Source organism: Equus przewalskii, chromosome 17, assembly GCF_037783145.1.
Source record: "Equus przewalskii isolate Varuska chromosome 17, EquPr2, whole genome shotgun sequence".
NCBI lineage: Eukaryota > Metazoa > Chordata > Mammalia > Perissodactyla > Equidae > Equus > Equus przewalskii.
This window is the reverse complement of record NC_091847.1, coordinates 10,496,188-10,516,349: the sequence shown is the minus strand read 5'-3', so window position 1 is coordinate 10,516,349 and position 20,162 is coordinate 10,496,188. Positions and strand designations below refer to the sequence as shown.

Sequence of the window (20,162 nt, the reverse complement as noted above, 5' to 3'; positions counted from 1 at the left end):
TTGAAAATAATAGCTCCGAGTTAGATATTTCTACATGTGTTGGAAAGGGCTCCACCCACCTGGAAAATTATTTCTCCATTTTTATAGAACTAATAATTCATAGAAACAAAGTTGCTTCAGAGGAATCGCGTGACAGGTTGATGGTCTGGAGGTCTAACCTCGGGCACTAACCTCAGCGCTGTGGGAAAGTGTGGACCAGAAATTAGGCCAAAAGCAGTTTCACTTTCCTAAACTGAAGCCTTTTGGGGAGGCTTGCTCCTTATCCCATTTATTCTATTTTAGTCACAATTCAAATGTGCTTAATTATCTAGTTAATTGCTTAGAACACTTATTAAAAAGCAGATAATTAGAGAAGGGGGTGTGGAAAGAAAGCCTGGCAGAAGCACATAAGCTGATGGTCCCCTGTAAGGGGGGAGAGCAGGCGGACACGGGATTCCACTCACGGCAGCCCAGGGCCGTGCACAGAACTGATTTCCGTGGTGATGACACGAGAAAAGCTCTCTGCCCGCCGCCTCTCTCCCAGGAAGGGCGGCCAGTTCTTAATCACCGGAGACAACTCCAGACACCCATCAGCCCGGAGCCCCAGAGGAATCTGCGGAGCGAATCTTGCTAAACAGCCCTCCTGTTCCATTAGTTTACCCCATAAATCTACCTTCTCACACTTTGCCGCCCTGGAAGCTCAAAGGCCCTTTCCTTTGTCTTCTCACTTCTCGATGAAACGTATTGTTCTTTTGTTAAGAAGCTATATAAGCCCAAGTTCTAACCATTGCTTTGAGTTGCTGCTGACAGAGGTCTGTGTATATGTGAGATGCATGTGTTAATAGGCTTCCGTTGGTTTTTCTCGTGTTAATCTTTCTCTTGGTCTAATTTGCAGGGCCCCGGCCAATGAACCAAAGATGGGCAGAGAAAAAACAGTAGTTTTCCCTCCCCTGTGGTTTTATTTCTTTTCATTTTAAATACTTAAAAAAATGATTTAAACATTCAGAGAGTGGTTCTTGTTGAGCTTCCGGTCTTTTGATCATGTTGTTTTTCTCACATTTTGATCTGCTTTTGTTAAAAATGACCCAATAATACTTTTTATGATAGCCGTCGGGAAAGCCCCGCTCGTTGTGGATGCTGGGCTTTCCTCGGGTGTTTCATGGGGTGGCGCTGGGGGCTCCTGGGTGTGGGCTTTAACTGTGACAGCCCGAGAGGGGTTTTCTTGGGCGCTCTGCCTCGATGTGGCTAGCCGGGGACTCCATTAACATGAAAAATGTTAATTTCTTGGCTTTGGAGGAGCACTGTGGTTGCAGGTTTTCACGGTGCACTTCCCTACAGCCGGGGCTCAGGCAGATACGCCTCCTTGTCATCGTCCTTGGTGGTAGACACATTTTTCCAGTCCATTCTGTTCCTGAAGGTGTGCTCCTCCAAGGGTCTTGGCTTCTCAGTTCTCAGTTGGTTCTAACGCCCCCCTGGCTTGGGTGCCTGCTCTCGTAGCCCTGTGTTTGTTAATCCTACGTTACCGAGAGCAGCAGCTGTCCGGAACTGCAGCAACGTCAGCTCTACTGCCCTGATTTTTTTCACCCCAGCATGGGGATTTCTCACTTTCTTTTGGGCTCAGCTGTGCGTCAACCTTGGATGTACACTATAATCACCTGGGAAGCTTCTAGAAGCGCTCAGCCCAGGCCGCATCCCAAACCAATTCCATCAGAATCTCTGGGGTGGGACCCAGGCGTCAGGATGTTTTTAAAGCTCCCCAGCTGACTCCATTGTGCAGCCCAGGACAGGAACCACTGAGTTAGAACAGGCCTGTTTTATTTTGCCCAATGATTTGTGTATTTATTGACCTTTCTAGTGGGGGTGTTTTCAAGTTACTTTGTCAGCAGTAATGGAAATAGGAGCCTGTCACGTTGTAATTAGAAAAAAAATCCTTTTAAAATTTGATGGGAAGGAAAGCAACCTTTATGAAGTTCTTGCCGTGTCCTAGGCACTGTGCTTAGGCCTTTCACACATGCTGTCTCATTCAGTCCTCAGAAGAATCCTGCAAGCTAGGTGGTTTACTTGTTTTTGCGGATAAGAAAACTGGCTTGGAGAAATTGAACTAGCTCTAGGCCACACAGCTCACAGGACAGAGCCAGACTCGGGCCCATGAGGCACCCAAGCCATGTCCTTTTTCCTTACTCTGGTATATGTGACGTAGATTTTTCCATACAAATCGGTTAAAATAAAAATTGGCACCTGGGTTAGAATAAGTTCCAGGTATCTGTTAAATTTACTTATTTGTAATAATTCTCACAGTTCCAGGGTGCTCCACTCATTTTGTCTCACTTCTGATGATGTTCAACTGATTTTGACTAATAGATTGTTATTTTAGAAAAGTGTAACTCATTTTAGTTCGTCACTTTAAATATTCTTGGAGTAAATAATTTAGTTCTCCTTTTAACTCTGTCAAGTGTCATGAAGGGGTACTTATTATAAAAAACGCATGTACTTGATGCGGGGTCGGTGAGCCGAGGAGTCGAAAGAAAGATTTCTTAGACTCTCAAGATCTGGCAGTAGTGCTCTTTTATTTAGAGAATAGTGTGGAATAGCATGGGGACAGGACCCATGGGCAGTCAGACCTTCTGCTGCCGCCGCTTCTGCTGCCCCCGCTGGCATGGGGACAGGGCCCATGGGCAGGCAGAGCAGCTGCTGCTGCCCCCACTGGCATGGGGACAGGACCCATGGGCAGGCAGAGCTGGTGCATGGGGACAGGACCCACGGGCAGTCAGAGCTCCTGCTGCTGCCCCGAGTTGAGGGTTAGGGCTAATTTTATAAGGCATGGGTACGTGACTTATTTTTACTGGAGAAAAGAAAAGATGATGTAAAAAGTCATTAAATGATTTCAGTGCAGATGGGGTCTGGTTATTGTGCGATCATATAACTTTAGATACGAATCTGGCCATATAGATCGGCATATAGCTGAGGATGCCCCGGGCTTCTCTCCCTGGGGTGGTCCTAATTCATACCATAAAAAAAGTCCACTGGGTCGAATAGTTTGGCATGTAGGCCAGGTCACCTTGGGCTTCTCTAGCTGGGGCAGCCTTAATCCACATCATACTTAGCCTTTTTCAGATGGCCTCCATAGTCCACGTGGAGGGCTGTGTGTGTGTGCTGGGAGGCAGAGGTACAAGGGGAGGAGAGGGGTGAGAATAGGCAGATGGAGTCCGAGCTCTTGGAGCTCCGGTGTTCTCTGTGGCACCAGATGCCGTGGGGTCTGTGTAGGAAGCTGGGACTCGGAGCTCCTTGCTCACTCCACCTCAGAGAAGCAGCGTTGAGGAGGTATTGATTTTCAGTGGGGGTTGTTCTCCAGGACAGTGGGTGGGCGTTGGATGCCTGCACCCATCTCTTCTCTCTCGTCTTGCCTTCGCTCTGGCTCTGCTGTGGTCAGTGACTTCGGAGTTGTTGGAGGGCTTTGATCTCTGCCTGGAGCCTAGAAGAATTCCTTCTCTGTTGGAATGTCTGGGTTAGGCTTTTCTGGAGCATGAGGAGTGCATTTGATTTCACTTGGGTAGAAAGCAAACTCCTTCTAAGTGTGTCTTTTTCGTTGGCAGCTCTTCAACTGGGTCTTCGTCGGTGGGTCACAGTCTCAGAAAACCAGCAGGATGGCTACAAACAAGAGTAAGAGCCAGAGCTCCTTGGCCCTGCACAAGGTGATCATGGTCGGCAGTGGAGGGGTCGGCAAGTCGGCCCTGACGCTTCAGTTCATGTATGATGAGGTAAGACACGCCGGGCACAGGCTGCCTTCAGCCTCGAGTCTGTGGCAGCAGTGTCCCTTCCCCAGCTGTGTTCACGTGCCCATTCCCCCATGTGCATAGAGCATCACGGGACTAATTTATGTTAAGGTGGTTTCTGAAGAGCTTTATAGGGTTCTAACCAGCATAAGATTTGGATTGCTGATCTTCAATAAGTAATTTCAACTCCGACAGCGTGTGAGGGGTCCCTGCTTGCATTATCTCCATTGTTAAACAATCATGTGCTGCATAACAACGTTTCTGTCAACAAGGGGCTGCGTATATGACTGTGGTCCCATAAGATTAGTACCGTGTAGCCTAGGAGTGTAGTAGGATATCCCGTCTAAGTTTGTGTCAGTACACGCTGGGATGTTTGCGTAACGACGAAATCTCCTAGTGATGCATTTCTCAGAACATATCCCCATCGTTAAGTGACACATGACTGTACTTAGAGCTTTCTTTCTGAAAGGAGCAGGGGAGGAGGGAGGGACCTTTATACAGATATTTCTAAAAAACAAGTCAGATACTTAGCTTTGTGACAGTCAATTTTGGGAGATATTGAAAGGGAGCGCTAAGTTGTCATGAGACTTAATCTTTTCTAAAGTGATAGACATGTGGTTCTCTGTAGCTCTCCCATGCAGCAAGGTAAAGCTTGCGCCATCCTTGCTCAAAATTTACATCACTTAATGTGGATAATGCAGCAGTGCTGAGTCCATTGTGACAACACAGTCTTGATTCCTGTGGCAACAAGTGTCCTGCATGGTGGCCATTTGCTGGTATGGCCATGGCTGGCCGAGTGTTCCGACTGGAGCTTAAACTTCAGGGCCCCTTACTTACATCATGCTCCCGTGGGCACATGCCTTACAAAATTTGTGAAAGAAAGATATGGTAACCACAACTGGTTAAGATTGTTATCTCTTTTCACTAGACTTTCCCTCCGCCCAACTTCTTCTTATGTTGGGTGGTGGTGGGGTGGCCATGGGCATGTTTGGGATCTGGCTGAGGGAAGTTGAATTAAGGATGTGTTCAGCTGGGGATTAGTGATATGTATTTATGTAGTTTGGAGTTAGTTTGGCATATGGTTAAGTTATTACCGGCTGTCCCAGTGTAGGAATGGCTTCCAGGAATAGTCCTACTGCCCATTGTGCTGACTCGCCTGGCACTGTGATGTGAAATGTAGGGCCAGGGGTGCATCCTGGTCTGAACGTGGCCTTTGGCACCTGGCGCTGAAAGTGTGCACGCAGTGGAGGAGAAACAAGGGTTAAAACATATGGAGCTATAGACGGATCTGGAAAGTTCTTCCAGATTTTACAGCTTCTTACAGGGAAGCTCAATAGAAGTTTCCTAAATTTGCCAATAGTCCTAAAAGTTTCTTTACTGTCAAGTAGTTGTGAAGCTGAAAAAACTTTTCTGTCAATAAAGAGAAATTTAGATCAACTATGCTTGAAGAAACACAATTTTTTAAAATTCTCTATAGGAAATATTTGAAAATCATTTGGCATATCACAAGATAATCAAAGAGTATACAGCAGACCGACAAAGGTAGGAAGCTATTCTCGAGTGATACCAGGTAGTTAATTAATAAAAATATGTTATTTTGCTGGATTTTGTGCTGTTAAATGGTTATTTGTATTAGTTTTCTATTGCTGTGTAACAAATTACTATAAATTTAGCAGCTTAAAACAACGCTCATTTGTCATCTGCAGTTTCCAGGGGTCAGGAGTCTGGCACGGCTTAGCTGGGCTCCTGCTCAGGGTTTCACGAGGTTGCAGGCAGGGTGTCGCTGTGGCTGCAAGGTCAGCGGGGGCTCGGGTCCTCTTCCAGGCTCCCTGGTTGCTGGCAGAGTTGAGTTCCTTGCGGGTGGAGGACGGAGGCCCACAGCTCCTAGAGCTCACCCACAGGCCTCTGCTCCTGGCCCTCTCCCCAGGCAGTTCATGCTGTGGGAGCCTGCTTCTTCAAGGCAGCAGGAGAGTCTCTCTGGTTAGCTAAGACAGATTCTTTCGCAAGGAAATGTCATCATGTGGTCATCTCCTCAGCGTTGCCATATTCTGTTGGTTGGAACCAGTCACAGGTTCCTCTGCATTCAAGGGGAGGGCACTGTACAAGCGCATGACTGAGGTCACCTGAAGGTGTGTTCGCCACAGTATTTGTCCATTTAAAAAAATTATGGGGGCTGGCCCCAGTGGTTAAGTTCGCTCGCTCTGCTTCAGTGGCCCAGGGTTTCCCCGGTTCGAGGTGGTGTCCCACATAGCACAACCAGAAGGGCCTACAACTAGAATATACAACTATGTACTGGGGGGCTTTGGGGAGAGAAGAAGAAAAAGATTGGCAATAGATGTTAGCTCACGTGCCAATCTTTAAAAAAAAAAATTTATGGGGCTGGCCTGGTGGCATAGTGGTTAGGTTCTCATTCTCTGCTTTGGCAGTCCAGGATTCGCAGGTTTGGATCCCGGGCACAATCCTAGCACCACTTGTCAGGCCCCGCTGTGGTGGCATCCCACATAAAGTAGAGGGTGATTGGCACAGATGTTAGCTCAGTGACAATCTTCCTCAAGCAGAAAGAGGAGGATTGGCAACCAGTGTTAGTTCAGGGCTAATCTTCCTCACACTCACACAAAATTTATAATGGACTATGATTTCTTCTCTCATTAAGGATATTCGTTTTTTTTAAGATTGGCACCCGAGCTAACATCTGTTACCAATCTTCCTTTTTTTGCTTCTTCTCCCCAAATACCGCTCCCTGGCCCCCCGCACGTACATAGTTGTATATTCTAGTTGTAACTGCTTCTGGTTGTGCTGTGTGGGACACTGCCTCATTATAGCCTGATAAGCAGTGCTAGGTCTGTGCCCAGGATCTGAACGGGGGGAACCCTGGGCCGCCGAAGCGGAGTGCGTGAACTTAATCGCTCGGCCACGGGGCTGGCCCCCAAGATATTCGCTTTTATATCCAATATTATATGGGTAATTTTGTGTTCTTTTCTTAAAGAGGGACCCCAAGATGAGCAAGCTGCACACCAAAACCTTGATCTCCTCCTGGGTCATACCCCTATGTCTTATAATGAGAAGCTTTTGTTTTTGATGCTTGCTTTTCTTTATCTTACACTAGGAGCCGGAGTGGGGAAATTGAGCAGAATCTGCTTAATTTACCCAAAACATTTTTTATAAAAGAAGAGAGGCAAGTTTTGTAATCTGTTTTGGAAGTCTGTTTGTTTTTATTTAATAACATGTACTTACTAACAATTCCTTATTTTTCTTGTATAACAGAGGCTGGGGAAGAACAGAGGGTGAGGAGAGGGATTGAGATGGAGGAGATAGGACTGGAGGGGCAGTTTGTTAGTGGAGACGGGCAAGGGCATTTTGTCCCCCAGGGAATGGTTGTCAATGTCTGAGGTATTTTTGTTTGTCACAGCTTTGGGGGCAGATGCTACCAGCCCCTAGTGGGTAGAGGCCAGGAGTGCTGCTAAACATCCTAGAGCGCCTAGGAGAGACCCCAAAACAGAGAGTCATCCAGAGCAAAATGTCAGCAGTGCTGCTGTCGAGAAGCCCTGGACTGCAGGCAGAGCTTTCAGACTGGGATCCGTCCTGCTCAGCACAGCCGCTGGCACCGCGAGGGACTCGGCGAGTCCAGTCGGGAGTTTTCATTTTTATTGTGCATGTTTGTTATGTGTGTGTATGACAAGAGGGAGGGGAGAGAGATGCATGCAGAAGAATCTAGAGTTTTTCTCTTCTTCTTAGTTCCTTCAGAGCTGCAAGGGAAAGCTCTGTTTGATCTTAGTCTGTTTTTCTCGTGAGCTGATGTATTTGAGGACGAGAGAGCAGCAGTTCCTGAAGAAAGGGTACGGTAAAACCAGAGCAAGGAGAGAGTGGCGCTGAGCGATGTGTGTTTGTGGAAGTGTTTGACCGTTTTTCTAAAACAACGCTGACTGATAGAACCTTCTGTGATGATGACAGTGTTCCCTGTCTATGCTGTCCAATATCTGTGTCTACCGAGTGCTTGAAGCGTGGCTGCCGTATTGGACAGTATAGTTCCAGAGTCATCATTCTGGAGCTTGAAGAGCCCTTAGCAGTGGTTCCAAACCTAGCTGATTGTAGGATCTCCTGGGGAATCTTTTAAAAAACCCCTTCTGAATAAGGTTCCTGGAGTTGAGAACTGGGAATCTCATTTTCTGAAGCTCCCCCAGCGATTCTGACGTGTGGCCAGGTGTGGTAACTCCTGCCTCACAGGGCGGCTGGTCCGGCCGGATTCAAGGACAAGGAGATGAGTCCCGTCCAGGGGTGCCGGTGCCTCAAGTCTCACAGGCCACTCACACTGTCCCTGGTCCAAGGCTTTACCCTTAGTTAAAACAGGTTAGCTTATATGGTAGAATTGTCATGAAAATTGGATTATGAAGGAGCCATGGTCTCAAAAGTCTCTATTTTTGTCAAAGTTCTGACTTGGGGAAAAATCAGAGGGAGATTTTAACCTTTTTGTTCTTGGCGTAAAACACTTGACTTTTTAAACTGTTTGCCATTTCTGGGAAAGTGAGGCTGGTGATGGGGAGACTGGCAGCAAGGCTTCAGACGGGCGGCGCGTTGGAGTCAGCGTGGGCGGGGCTCGGTGAGAAGGGGCTGCGGAAGCCCATCTTGGACTGGTGTGTCTTGAGCATCTGAAACTGAATCACGCCAGCCCTGCGAGGCCGGGAGAACGGTTCATCCTAACAGATACCAAGACTTTGGGGATCTCGTGTTTTTAGTGGAAAAATGTCCGCATCAGGGTTGTAATCTAATATTCTGATAATAAGCACACTGTTCACTGCACCGACAGATGCTCGGATCAGGACGTTCTGACTTCTGGTGTCAAAGGAGACGGTGGAACGAACTCTTGCTGGTTTTAACCTTGAAAGCTCAGACATGTGCAATTGAGATGCTTTTTGGTGGTATTCAGAGACTGGCACTTGGTGGTGGGGTATTTTAGTCGTATATTTGTCTCTTTGAGGAGTTAAAAGGACACTTGTGAAGCATAAGCAAATTTTCACATTTTCTCTATTTTAAGTCTATTATTGGTACAAATTTATGAGGATCTAATACTAAAAATCTTTTAGTATTTTTATTTTTAGATTTAAAATCATTTGAACTAGAAGCTGTTAATTGGCAATACAAAGCTCTTTTTCAGAGTATTCTTCAAAGGGCCCATATTTTCAATTCAATTTTAAAAAATTTATATTACAGTTTTATTAAGATGTAAGTCACATACCATGAAATTCACCCTTTTAAAGTGTATAATTCAAGGATTTTTAGTAGATCCACACAGATGTGCAACCATCACCATTATATAATTTTAGTATATTTTCATCACTCCGAAAGAAACCCAAACCCTACCTATTAGCGTCATTCCTCAAATCTGCTTCCCCCGCTCCCACCCCTCATCCCTGATAACCACTTTCTGTTTGTATAGATTTGCCTGTTCTGGACATTTCCTGTAAGTGGAATGATGCAATATGTGACCTTTGTATCTGGCTTCTTTCTGCTGGGTCATATGATAACTCTATGCATAATGTTTTGAAAGTTCATCCATGTGGTAGTGTGAATCAGTACCTCATTCTTTTTTTTTTAAAAAATTGAGATATAATTTGTATGCCATAAAATTTACCCTTGTAAAGTGTACAATTCAGTGATTTTCAATGTATTCACAAAGTTGTACAACCATCACCTCTATCTAATTCCAGAACAGTTTCATCACCCAAAAAGAAACCCCATACCCGTCAGCAGTCACTCTCCATTGCCCCTCCCCCAGTCATGATAACTACAAATCTGTTTTGTATTTCCATAGATTTGTCTGTTCTGGACATTTCATGTAAATAGGCTTATGTAATATGTGACCTTTTGTGTCCGGCTTCTTTTATGGACCATAATTGGTCAGGGTTCATCCATGTTGTAGCATCAATCAGTACTTCATTCCCTTTTATGACTGAATAATATCCCGTTGTCTGGACATGCCATGTTTTATTTGTCCATTCATCAATTGACAGATGTTCAGATTGTTTCTGCTTTTTGGCTATTATGAATAATGTTGCTATCAACATTCGTGTACAAGTTTTTGTGTAGACATATGTCTTCAAGTTTCTTGGGTAAATATCTAGGCATAAAATTTGCTGGGTCATATGATAACTCTATGTATAACTTTTTGGGACTTGCAAAACTGTTTTCCATGGCAGCTCCCCGATTTTACAAACCCACTAGCAAAGTATGAGGGTTCTAGTTTCTCCACATCCTCAATAACACTTGTTATTGTCCATCTTTGATTAGAGCACCCTAGTGGGTGTGAAGTGGTATCTGATTATGGTTTTGATTTGCATTTCCCTAATGACAAATGATGTCAAGCATCTTTTCATATGCTCATTGGCCATTTGTGTGTCTGCTTTGGAAAAATGTCTGTTCAGATCCTTTGCCTATTTTTTAATTGGGTTATTTGTCTTTTTATTGTTGAGTTTTAAGTGTTCTTTATATATTCTGGGTACATGTCCCTTATTAGATATATGATTTACAAATATTTTCTCCCATTCCGTGGCTTGTCTTTTCACTTTCTTGATGGTGCCCTTTGAAGCGTGAAAGGTTTAACTTTTGATGAAGTCTAGTTGATCTATTTTTTCTTTTGTTGCTTGTGCTTTTGATGTTATATCTGATAATGCATTGCCAAATCCAAGATCATAAAGATTTATACCTATGTTTTCTTCTAAGAGTTTATAGTTTTAGTTCTTACATTTAGGTTTTTGATACATTTTGAGTTAATTTTTCTTTTTAATTGAGTTCGTAATAGTTTACAACATTGTGAAATTTCAGTTGTACATTATTACTTGCCTGTCACCATATAAGTGCTCCCCTCCCCCCACTGTGCCCACCTCCTAGCCTCATTCCCCTGGTAACCACTCAACTATTCTCTTTGTCTGTCTGTTTGTTTATCTTCCACATATGAGTGAAATCATGCAGTGTTTGTTTTTCTCTGTCTGGCTTATTTCGCTTAACATAATACCCTCCAGGTGCATCCATGTTGTTACGAATGGGACGATTTTGTCTTTTTTTGATGGCTGAGTAGTATTCTATTGTATGTGTATATCACATCTTCTTTATCCGATCAGCAGTCGATGGGAACTTGCATTGATTCCAATTTTTTCTTACATGGCTTCTGGATTTTGAGTCATAGTTAAAAAGGCCTTCCCTACTTCAAGGTAATGAAGGAATTTCACCCACATTTTCTTCTAGTCCTTGAGGGGTTTATTTTTTACATTTAATCTTTAACCCATTTGGAGTTTATCATGTTGTAGTTATTTGAGCCTCTTGGTATGTCATCCCAAATTACTTTTCTGATGAATTTTGTACTTCTGTTGACTATGAATAAGAGCTCCTGTTTCTCACCCCTGCTGGTGTTTGTATTAAATTTTATACTGACAATAATCTTGCCAGGTGTTCTGCTCTGTGCTTGGGCTCCTCATCTGTAAAATGGGAATATCTGCTCTTGTTGTTTAAAAACACAATAAAAAGTAGTAGAACCGAGAGCAGTAAAGAACAGAAGTATTATATAAGGAGTTGTTTTTATTTTATAGTGCCTTACACACAGTGTGATAATTATAGGCACTCAATAAATAATCAGTTGATGATAGGCAAAGTACCCATATGTTGAAATTTATTTTTTGGCAGATTTTATTCCCCTTGAAAGTGCATTAATTGCCGACAATGTTCTTTACTTCCTCAGTTTGTAGAAGACTATGAACCTACCAAAGCCGACAGTTACAGGAAGAAAGTGGTTCTCGATGGAGAGGAAGTGCAGATAGACATTCTGGACACGGCGGGACAGGAGGACTACGCAGCCATTCGCGACAACTACTTCCGGAGTGGCGAAGGCTTCCTCCTCGTGTTCTCCATCACGGAGCACGAGTCCTTCACAGCAACTGCCGAATTCAGGTGCGTCTGGAGGGAGAGGGCCTCCAGCCCCCGCCAGGCGTTTTGCCTTCCTGTCCTGTGTCTCAGGCTTGGCGGGAGTTGGGGGCTGAGCATAGCAGTAGAGGGTTGTGTTTGTTATTAGGAAGAATTCTGTCTAAAGAAGTTTCTGGGGCTTTTTGAATCTTGGCACATTATAACAGCATTTGTTATAATCTCTTAGGGCTTCCCTGTTTTGTCATTTCTGGATATAGATTATCTTAAGAGTCTGTTGTCCCTCATAAGAGAATGAAGCCATTCCATATACTCAGGAATCTGTAATTTAGTTTTTGTGTAAATCCTGAGAGACAGTGATTGAGTTAACTGTCTTTATCTTTTTTATAATTTTGCTGGAAAAGTAACAATTTTGATCTGTTTTGAGGTTTATGAAACGTCAGGAGATTGAAAGATGTGAGTCAGAGGGACCACTGGCTGCTCCTGTAAGGACTGTGGCATAGTTGAGTGGAGAGAAGGCAGCTTTAGAATCAGACAGGCTGGGTCTGAATGCCTGTCCTGCCACTTAGCAGTTTTGTAACCCTGGGCAAGTTTACTTAGCTTTGGAGATTCTGTTTCTTTATCTGAAAATGCGCTTGTCAGTTGATGAAATGAAATAAAATGATGCTTTAGGCTGTAAATTCTGTAAGGGCAGGAACGTGGCTACCCATAGTGTCATGTCCCCAGGCCTTCTCACAGTGTAGGCACAAGGTGATTACTTAGCGAGTAGATAATAACTGCTATAATTCATTTTAAAATGCGATACTTAAAGATACCTTGAGTTCATCTCGTTATAAAGAAAGCCGTTAGGCATCCTTCTGGGAGTTCTAATGGGAAGGGTGTCTGTCTTTTTACCCCGTGCCCGGCTCATTTCTCTTACACAGTTTTCTTTCTTCATCTACTCTCCTTATAAACATATCTATCCAGATGACTTTTTCACTTTAAGAACCAGATGTAGGGTCTAACAGGGAACTAAAAAGGAAAAAAACCAGTCATTCTTTTTCATTCTTTAGCAAGTTCTGGTCAGAATTTAAGATGATCAACCAAAGGTGAAGATGAAGAAGGTAAATACCTGCCGAGGTGTGGAAGGAGGCGGCAGTGAGTGCGCCACGGAAGCCCAGGGCTGGACTCGGCCGGCTGAGCGAGTGGAAGGGAGCGAGTGGAAGGGAGCGAGTGGAAGGGAGCGAGTGGAAGGGAGCGAGTGGAAGGGAGCGAGGTGGTGCTCAGCTGTTATGCTTCATAGTGTCAGGCCTTCGACGGTTGGAGGTCGAAATTCTCTGGCTCGATCGTGTGTGTGTCGATCAGTTAAATGACTAGGACACCTTATGAGAAGTCCTGTGGGTTTTCAGACTTTTCTGACATACACAGAGTGTCCTGTATGTGGCTAGAGCCTGTGCATCATAACTGTGTTTGCATCTACACCACCCTGTTTCTGTGCCTCCTTGCGCGTAGGGGAGGACAGATGGACACACGACCTTCTTTTCCTCTCTGTCCTGAGCCTTTTATTTCCCATCGCCCATGACTCACTGAGAAAGGAAATGTTGGGCAGGGGAACAGTCGTCTGCAGAGACGAGACAAGGCCACCTCGTCCGTTCGCCCCGGCTCACCACATGCCCACAGATGATGTTCATGTGTTCTCAGGGAGTCTCATGGCAGCGGAGTCTCATCTCATTTTCGGAGGACAGTTTTGGTTGTTACGTGAGAACAGGGATGCTTAGAAGCAAAGGGGCAGATGACTGCCTAAAAGGGGCAGCGAGGGCGGTTCGTTGTTGAACTCTGGACGTTTGGATGAAAGCCCAGAGCCGGCCAGGTTTCTCATGTCACTGGGACCAGAAGCAAGGAGGTGGGTGATCTGAGCCTTGGTGGTTAAACTCAGTCACTTTACTTTGTGCCCATTAGCAGTTTTGAAACAGCATTTCTGTATTTATGGAAAGGCCCCAACATAACGCCGAGCGTTAATACACTCTATCTTCCTTGAAACTTTTCCTGGACAATATTCCATAAACTAGAGACGTAGTTTTGTTACAAGAGACCGGAACTCGCTACTCCATTTTGTGTCAATATGTTTGTTAATGAGGTAATTTTACGTGCCTCTGCAAGAGTAATGAGGCAGAAAGCTCTGTTTTTCTTGTTCATAGCTTATACTGATCACATAACTTCAAGATCTTTGACCCCTGTTGAAATGCAGGGTATAGCAAAGCTACTTAGAGGCTGTTTCCAAGCAGCTACTTTCTTTTCTTCTTATTAATTTTTCTGGAAATATTTGACATCTGGTACTTAAATTGACTGTATGGAAAAATTTTAAAATATTTTTATTTTTATGGAACGTTACCCTGTATCGTAAAAATCAATGCAGATCTCCACAAAATTCACTTTTGAAGGGGTCTCTTTTTGGAATATATTGGAATGTAGCAGTAGAAATGTTCCCACTGGACCAAAATAATGGAAGTGGAATATTTAATTTTTTTAATATTTGGTTTTGAGTAATAATTTTAGATAGCTGATTATTTTTAGTAGAGGTAAAATTTAATGTGCTACAGGTAATGGTTTGTTTCAGAGAATATGTTTTTGAAGTACTTTTCCATAGGCCTTGGATTTTTTTTCACTATGTAGTAGGAAAATAACGCACGTTAAAATGCGATTACTGCTGAACGTAAGTGAGCCCAGTCTGTTGCGCGTCACACCTGCTGCATCTAAATGGAAACTGTGTTTGGGAGGCGGGTGCATACACACAGACAGAGATAATCGAAACAGAAGTCTCACAAAACCATACCTACCTTTACCACTTGAGATTCCCTCTAATGTTTCTATAATCTATTGATTATTCTGTAATATTCTATTTCACTGAGGAAAAAAAATTACTGGTTGTGAGTCACTGAATCGATTTCATTGTCTGCTGCTAGACTGCCACCTTCCATATGAAAAATACTGGATTTCATAGCTTTTATTCTCACAAAGAAGTCATCCCACGATGAAGCATTTTGTGTATGGAGATACTTCTTTTAGCTTGTTTTTGTCTCAGAGGTTTCCAGGTGGTTCCTGTTCTTTTCTTTTGTGCCTAAGCATAAATTGGGGACCCTGTTGAAATGCAGAATCCTGGGCTCCTATCCAGACATTCACTTCTGTAGGGCTGCTCTGGCCCAGAAATTTGCGTTTGTAACAAGCGCCCCAGGTCATTCTGATGCGGGCAGCCGAGAACCAGACTTTGAAAAGGCTGGTCTAGTTTATGCTTCCTTGGAACATACCCTAAGTGTAGCAGTTTCTTCTTCTGCCTTAGGAAAGCCTTATATTTTAGATGAGTCAACCAAATTGCGTTCTTATTCCTGCTTTCTTAGCTGCTTTGTTTTTGACGTTATGCCTCAGGGAACAGATCCTCCGCGTTAAGGCTGAAGAAGATAAAATTCCATTGCTCGTCGTGGGAAACAAGTCTGACTTAGAGGAGCGGAGGCAGGTGCCCATCGAGGAGGCTAGGAGTAAAGCGGAGGAGTGGGGCGTACAGTACGTGGAGACGTCGGCTAAAACACGGGCCAACGTGGACAAGGTGGGCACGCGCTCTCTGTGAGTTTCCACAGAGAATGTAGACAGGCCTCGTCTATTTGGTTTTGAGGGAACCATTCATGGAAACGAGGGGAGGACTGATTTTCCCAGATGTCTAAGCCATTGTACTGAGAAGCAGTGTATGACCCTGGATTAAAACAACCCAGGATCCTTTCACTCTGTGTCGTGAGCCTTTGTCAGAGCATGCTTAATGTTGGCATGGCCCTTGGAAGTACGGCAGGATGAGGCCATTGGCTTGTGAATGCTGAGCTGGGAGGATGGAGGTAAGTACTTCCCTGTGCTCGCTCATCTTCCACAGCCTGTTGCTCTGCAGGAGCAGGCCTGGCCGGGTCGGGCTGGTCCTTAGGAGGTTCCCCAAAGAAACATGGTGTTTCTTGATTTTGCTCTCACTGAATTATTGGTTCGATTATTTCTTTTCACCTTAGTATCCAGTGGCAGAGCCAAGGTGTTCTGTCTTTATAACTTAGTCTCTAAATAATGTTTCCTCTCTGGAATCAACTCTAGGGATCTCTTTTCTCTCTCTTACCATCCCCAGCATACTTTCTCATTCAAATCTCTGAAGCTAAGGAAAAGATGACCTTGACAATGATGACCATAGACAATTTGGAAATGCACCTACAAGTGATTGCTATTGTTAGGCCTTTTTAAAAAATATTAAGGTTCAGAGTGGTTGCCACACAGCTAAAATAGACACCCTTAAAGATGAGGCTTCCCCTCTGGCTTCCCCTCGTTCATTAGCTCTCACCTCATCATCCATGCTCTGGTAAGATCTAGACACACCTCGCTCTGGCCACCGCGCACCGGATATGTCTGCTTTGTGTTACGCAGCATCAGCATCTGAGTCCCCCAAATTGTTGCTTATGTTTCTCTTTCTTATGGAGAAATAATTCTCCATTACTTCTTACCCGAAGAGGGAGAGATTTGTAACCAAGCTTTACTCCAGCCTGACGTGATGCTGGAAGGACGTCGCGTTTGGACTGTTGGTATAGAAGGGCTTTGTTTTAGAACCCCAAGGCCACGCCTGCGGCAGCATCGGTCTGTTTAGTTGTAGTCTGCAACACGAAGTGGGTTGACGTGTTAGCTATTTTTTCTTCATATTCTTTCTCAACCTTTCTATTGATTCCTGTGCTATTCTAAATCTCTCTCTTTCTATCACACTATTCCTAGCTGTAGAAAACACAGGGAATCCAGACATACTTCTTGCGAAAACATCAGGAAGGCTTTCTGGGCATGGCGCTGTCGAGGTGTATTTTTGGTGGGCTGGAGTGGGGCTGGGGGGCTGCACACAGCTTGTCCTCTCCCCTTCCTCCACTGGACCAGCCTGACCGGCCAAACAGGAGCCAGCAGAATCTTATGACTGGCAGCATTGTATTCCTTGTAAACAATTTACACGAAAAGCAGCTGTTGGTAAGATCAGCTGATGGACAACTTTGTCATCATTTGAAGTTGGACACACTCCATTCTTCCCCTCCTGCCTTTTGCGTTAGAACAAAAATGAAAACCTGTTACATTTGAAGCTGTTCACTGTTGCTGTTGTGGGTGGGGTGCTGAGGTCAGTTTGAATGGCTTCCTTCTCTGTGCCTGGAACTGGTGGTAAATGCGTGTGGAATCCCACATTCAGAAAGCTTGATCTTGCTTTTCGTCAGGAAAAAGGTGAATCTATGAAAATAAAAGGAGCTTGTGGTTTCGTGGGAACATCCAAAGATAAAGCTTGCACTCAGTCTCACGCTGTCCATCTCCGTCATCCCTAGGAGAAATCTGAAGTGCTCCCTTGTAGGAGGCATATTTTGTCTGCTTGGGCATAATCAGTACTTTGGCATGATTGCTGGTGGTAGAGGGCAAAACCCAAACTATTGTGACAAATGATAATCCCTATCTAAATAACACACTGGCATTCAAAGGACAAGTCTTACCAGCTCTTGATAAAGTTCCTTTCAGCTAACATCGCAAGGAAGGGAGGAGTGGTAGTTCCTGAGAATCAGAGTGGGGGTGTACATGGGGAGGGGTGGCGTGACAGGACGTCTCTCCTCCATTTCCCCAATTTCATAGTGCAGGAGCCTTAGTTTATGCTCTGTTATGCTTAGTTTACGCCCCTCTTCTCCCCACCCCACTTCGTTCCCAAGTCCACTGTTGTGGAGTGATGCTGGGCAAGCTGTCGTGCAGAATGCTGTTCCTACCTTTACAGGTCTATAGGAGAGTTAAATAAGGTACAGTGGTACACAATAAAGCACCCAGTAGCAGATACTCATATCATCCTCAACCTTTTCTGGTGGTTGGAAGCACTAGAAAGTCTGATTACTATTGTCAGTATCAACATTTGCAAATTTCACACACTTAGAGATCTGTTCTGTGATGTTTTAGCCTTCATCATACTTATCATAGCGAGAGATTTTATCATTCTGAAATAAGCTGTTGAATGGCAGTAACTGTGTGATGCTTCTGTCCTCAGCTTGACCTGACAACAGTGTGATGTGAGCAGAGATGTTTACTTTGCATAATTAGAATATTTGTTTGTTTGTTTGTTTTTTGGTGAAGAAGATTGGTCCAGAGCTAACATCTGTTGCCAATCTTCTGCTTTGGTTTTTTTTCTTCTCCCTAAAGCCCAGGATGTAGCTGTATATCTAGTTGTAGGTCATCCTAGTTCTTCTATGTGGGACGCTGCCACAGCATGGCTTGATGAGCAGTGTGTAGGTCCATGCCCAGGATCCAAACCAGCAAATCCTGGGCTGCCACAGCAGAGCACACAAACTCAACCATTTGGCCACAGGGCTGGCCCTGATAATATGTTTTTAATGTTGATTATTTTTATTTGCTCTACACCTTTTGTTTTTGATGGCACTTGGTTTAGAAAAATTTTGGCATGTGGTTAATACAGATATGTTGGGCTTTATACTTTAAAATGTAACTACATGTCCTACTTTGATGAATTGCTTCATCAAATCATTAAATGGCTTTTTCCTCCCTGTGTTTTTCACTCCTTCCTTCCCACCCCAGGTGTTCTTTGACCTAATGAGAGAAATCAGAGCAAAGAAGATGTCAGAAAACAAGGACAAGAATGGCAAGAAAAGCAGCAAGAACAAGAAAAGTTTTAAAGAGAGATGCTGCTTACTGTGAATGCCAAGGCGATGGATGAGGTCGTCTCCACTAAGGACATAGGGCGGGCTCCTTCCAAGGAGACCACAGACAACTCCTTGGTGTGTCCCCTGCTCTCCCTAGCTTCCTTCACGCGTTCTTCTTTAAATGGGGACAGTGTTTGTGAATCAGCGGCTGGCAGAAGAAAGAAGCCCTTGTCCTTGCAGTGGCCCAGCTGCCCCGTGGGGAGGCTTCAGCGTTTCCTCCTCCCTCCCGCCTCCCTCCGTCCCTGCCAGAAATTCACTCACGCTTCCAGTGCTGTAGGTGGGAAATGGTCAAGTGCTCATTAAAAAGGAAAAGGACTGTCATAACATGCTATTTTTTCCCCTGGTTTTCTAACATTACCATCTTTTGTTTTGAAATACAAAATGACTTATTTTATTAGGTTTTGGGAGAAGGGGGTGGGGTTAGGCCCTCCCAGCCTTTATCCAGTTTAACAGTGGAACTCAGAAAAACCCATTAAGCTCCAATGACACTGAGAAATTCAGAGATTTTTTTTTTTGATAAGTTTCTTGGCAACACCCTGTGGATCTGAAGCACAGCTAATAAAATAAATTTGAATTGGGCCGGATAGGTCAATAACCAGCTCATCAATCCCTCCTCACATATGAAAGATGAAAGTTGTATTCTTCATATTTAAGTATTGGCCAATTTTAGTCTTTGTTGGCTATTTTTCTCCTGTAGCATCCTGATTTTTGTGTAGGAGTGTCTTTTTAGTAGATTAAGTGAAGACTCGAGTAGTATACTATATAAGTGACAAGCTTTTCTAATCAAATTTTTAAAGAAAAACTCTTTGGCTAAATCCTCTGCTAGCTGTCCCTCAGGTGGGTAGGCCCTCCTTCTCCACTAGAAATCAGGGTCCCGTCAGCCCCTCTCCGCACCTGGAGCTTGAGAGGGCCTCTTCTCTGTTTGTTTCAGTGTGACATGGGTTCTTCTGAAGAATGTGATGAGTAACAGTTGTGTTCCAAAGTCCTGAAGCCAGAGCCTGCGCCAGACATCTGCTACCTCTCGTAGGATTGCCCCGTAATTCTAAATTTAGGGTTAGGAGTGGGGAAGGATGCGATAAGCCGTTGCCCCTTTACCTCCGAGAATTGGTTGCTGTTTAGAATATAATTTTTTCCTGAGACAGCCATATAGTTAATTGGTCAAAGACTTTTATTGATGAGATATTGTTACTATTTCTTGTATCAATATTCTAAATTCAGCAATCAGATAATTTTTCATCAGGAAAGGAGTTCTGTGATAAAAACCCAGTATTCAGCACATGTCCCCCCATTTTTCAGAAGTGACATTTCACTTATAGGTGCCAAAAGTGAACTGGGGTGGGGAGAGCAGGAACCTTTCGAATTTAAGGTTATTACAGAAATTGCAGAAATTATGGTCTGACTGGAAAGCAATCTTGTATCTCCTCCCAAAGAATCATGGGCTTTTTTGAATAAAAAAAAGCAGACAAATACACTTTTTCAGGATTTCAGCCTTTTTATTTTATCCTTTTGTCATACATGTGAAATGCAGGGATTAAAGAAATTGACAGTAAATTATTCATTTCTTGTTAGATGTTCTGCAATAGCAGACAAACTTTATTTCAGTTAATCCTTTGAACTGGGCTGTGGCAATAAAGTTATAAGTACAAATGGTAATTTTAACTTCGTCTATCCTTTGGGAGAGATGACTTCTCTTTCTTCTTAAAAATGAAAAAGTTGAAGGTAACCATGCTCCTGAAATTTTTGGAACAACCTTTTTCTTTTCACTTTGGTTTGCCACCTGTTTGAT

General features: G+C 43.9%; 1 protein-coding gene across 5 annotated transcripts in view; it reads left to right on the top strand.

Annotated features, from left to right (window-relative positions):
* The window catches only part of RALB (RAS like proto-oncogene B), a 69,373-nt gene extending 49,526 nt beyond the window's left edge, over positions 1-19,847 (top strand). For 4 of the 5 annotated variants that reach the window (XM_070581096.1, XM_070581094.1, XM_070581093.1 and 1 more), the window contains 4 exons: positions 3,573-3,737; positions 11,482-11,690; positions 15,063-15,240; positions 18,252-19,847. In XM_070581096.1, coding sequence (XP_070437197.1) covers positions 3,624-3,737; positions 11,482-11,690; positions 15,063-15,240; positions 18,252-18,371 — 621 coding nt within the window. In that variant the 5' untranslated portion in view covers positions 3,573-3,623 and the 3' untranslated portion in view covers positions 18,372-19,847. Of the gene's footprint in view, positions 1-3,572; positions 3,738-4,485; positions 4,641-11,481; positions 11,691-15,062; positions 15,241-18,251 lie in introns of those variants that run through there. The other variant, XM_070581095.1, reaches the window with a different exon arrangement.
* The last annotated feature ends 315 nt before the right edge of the window (positions 19,848-20,162 follow it).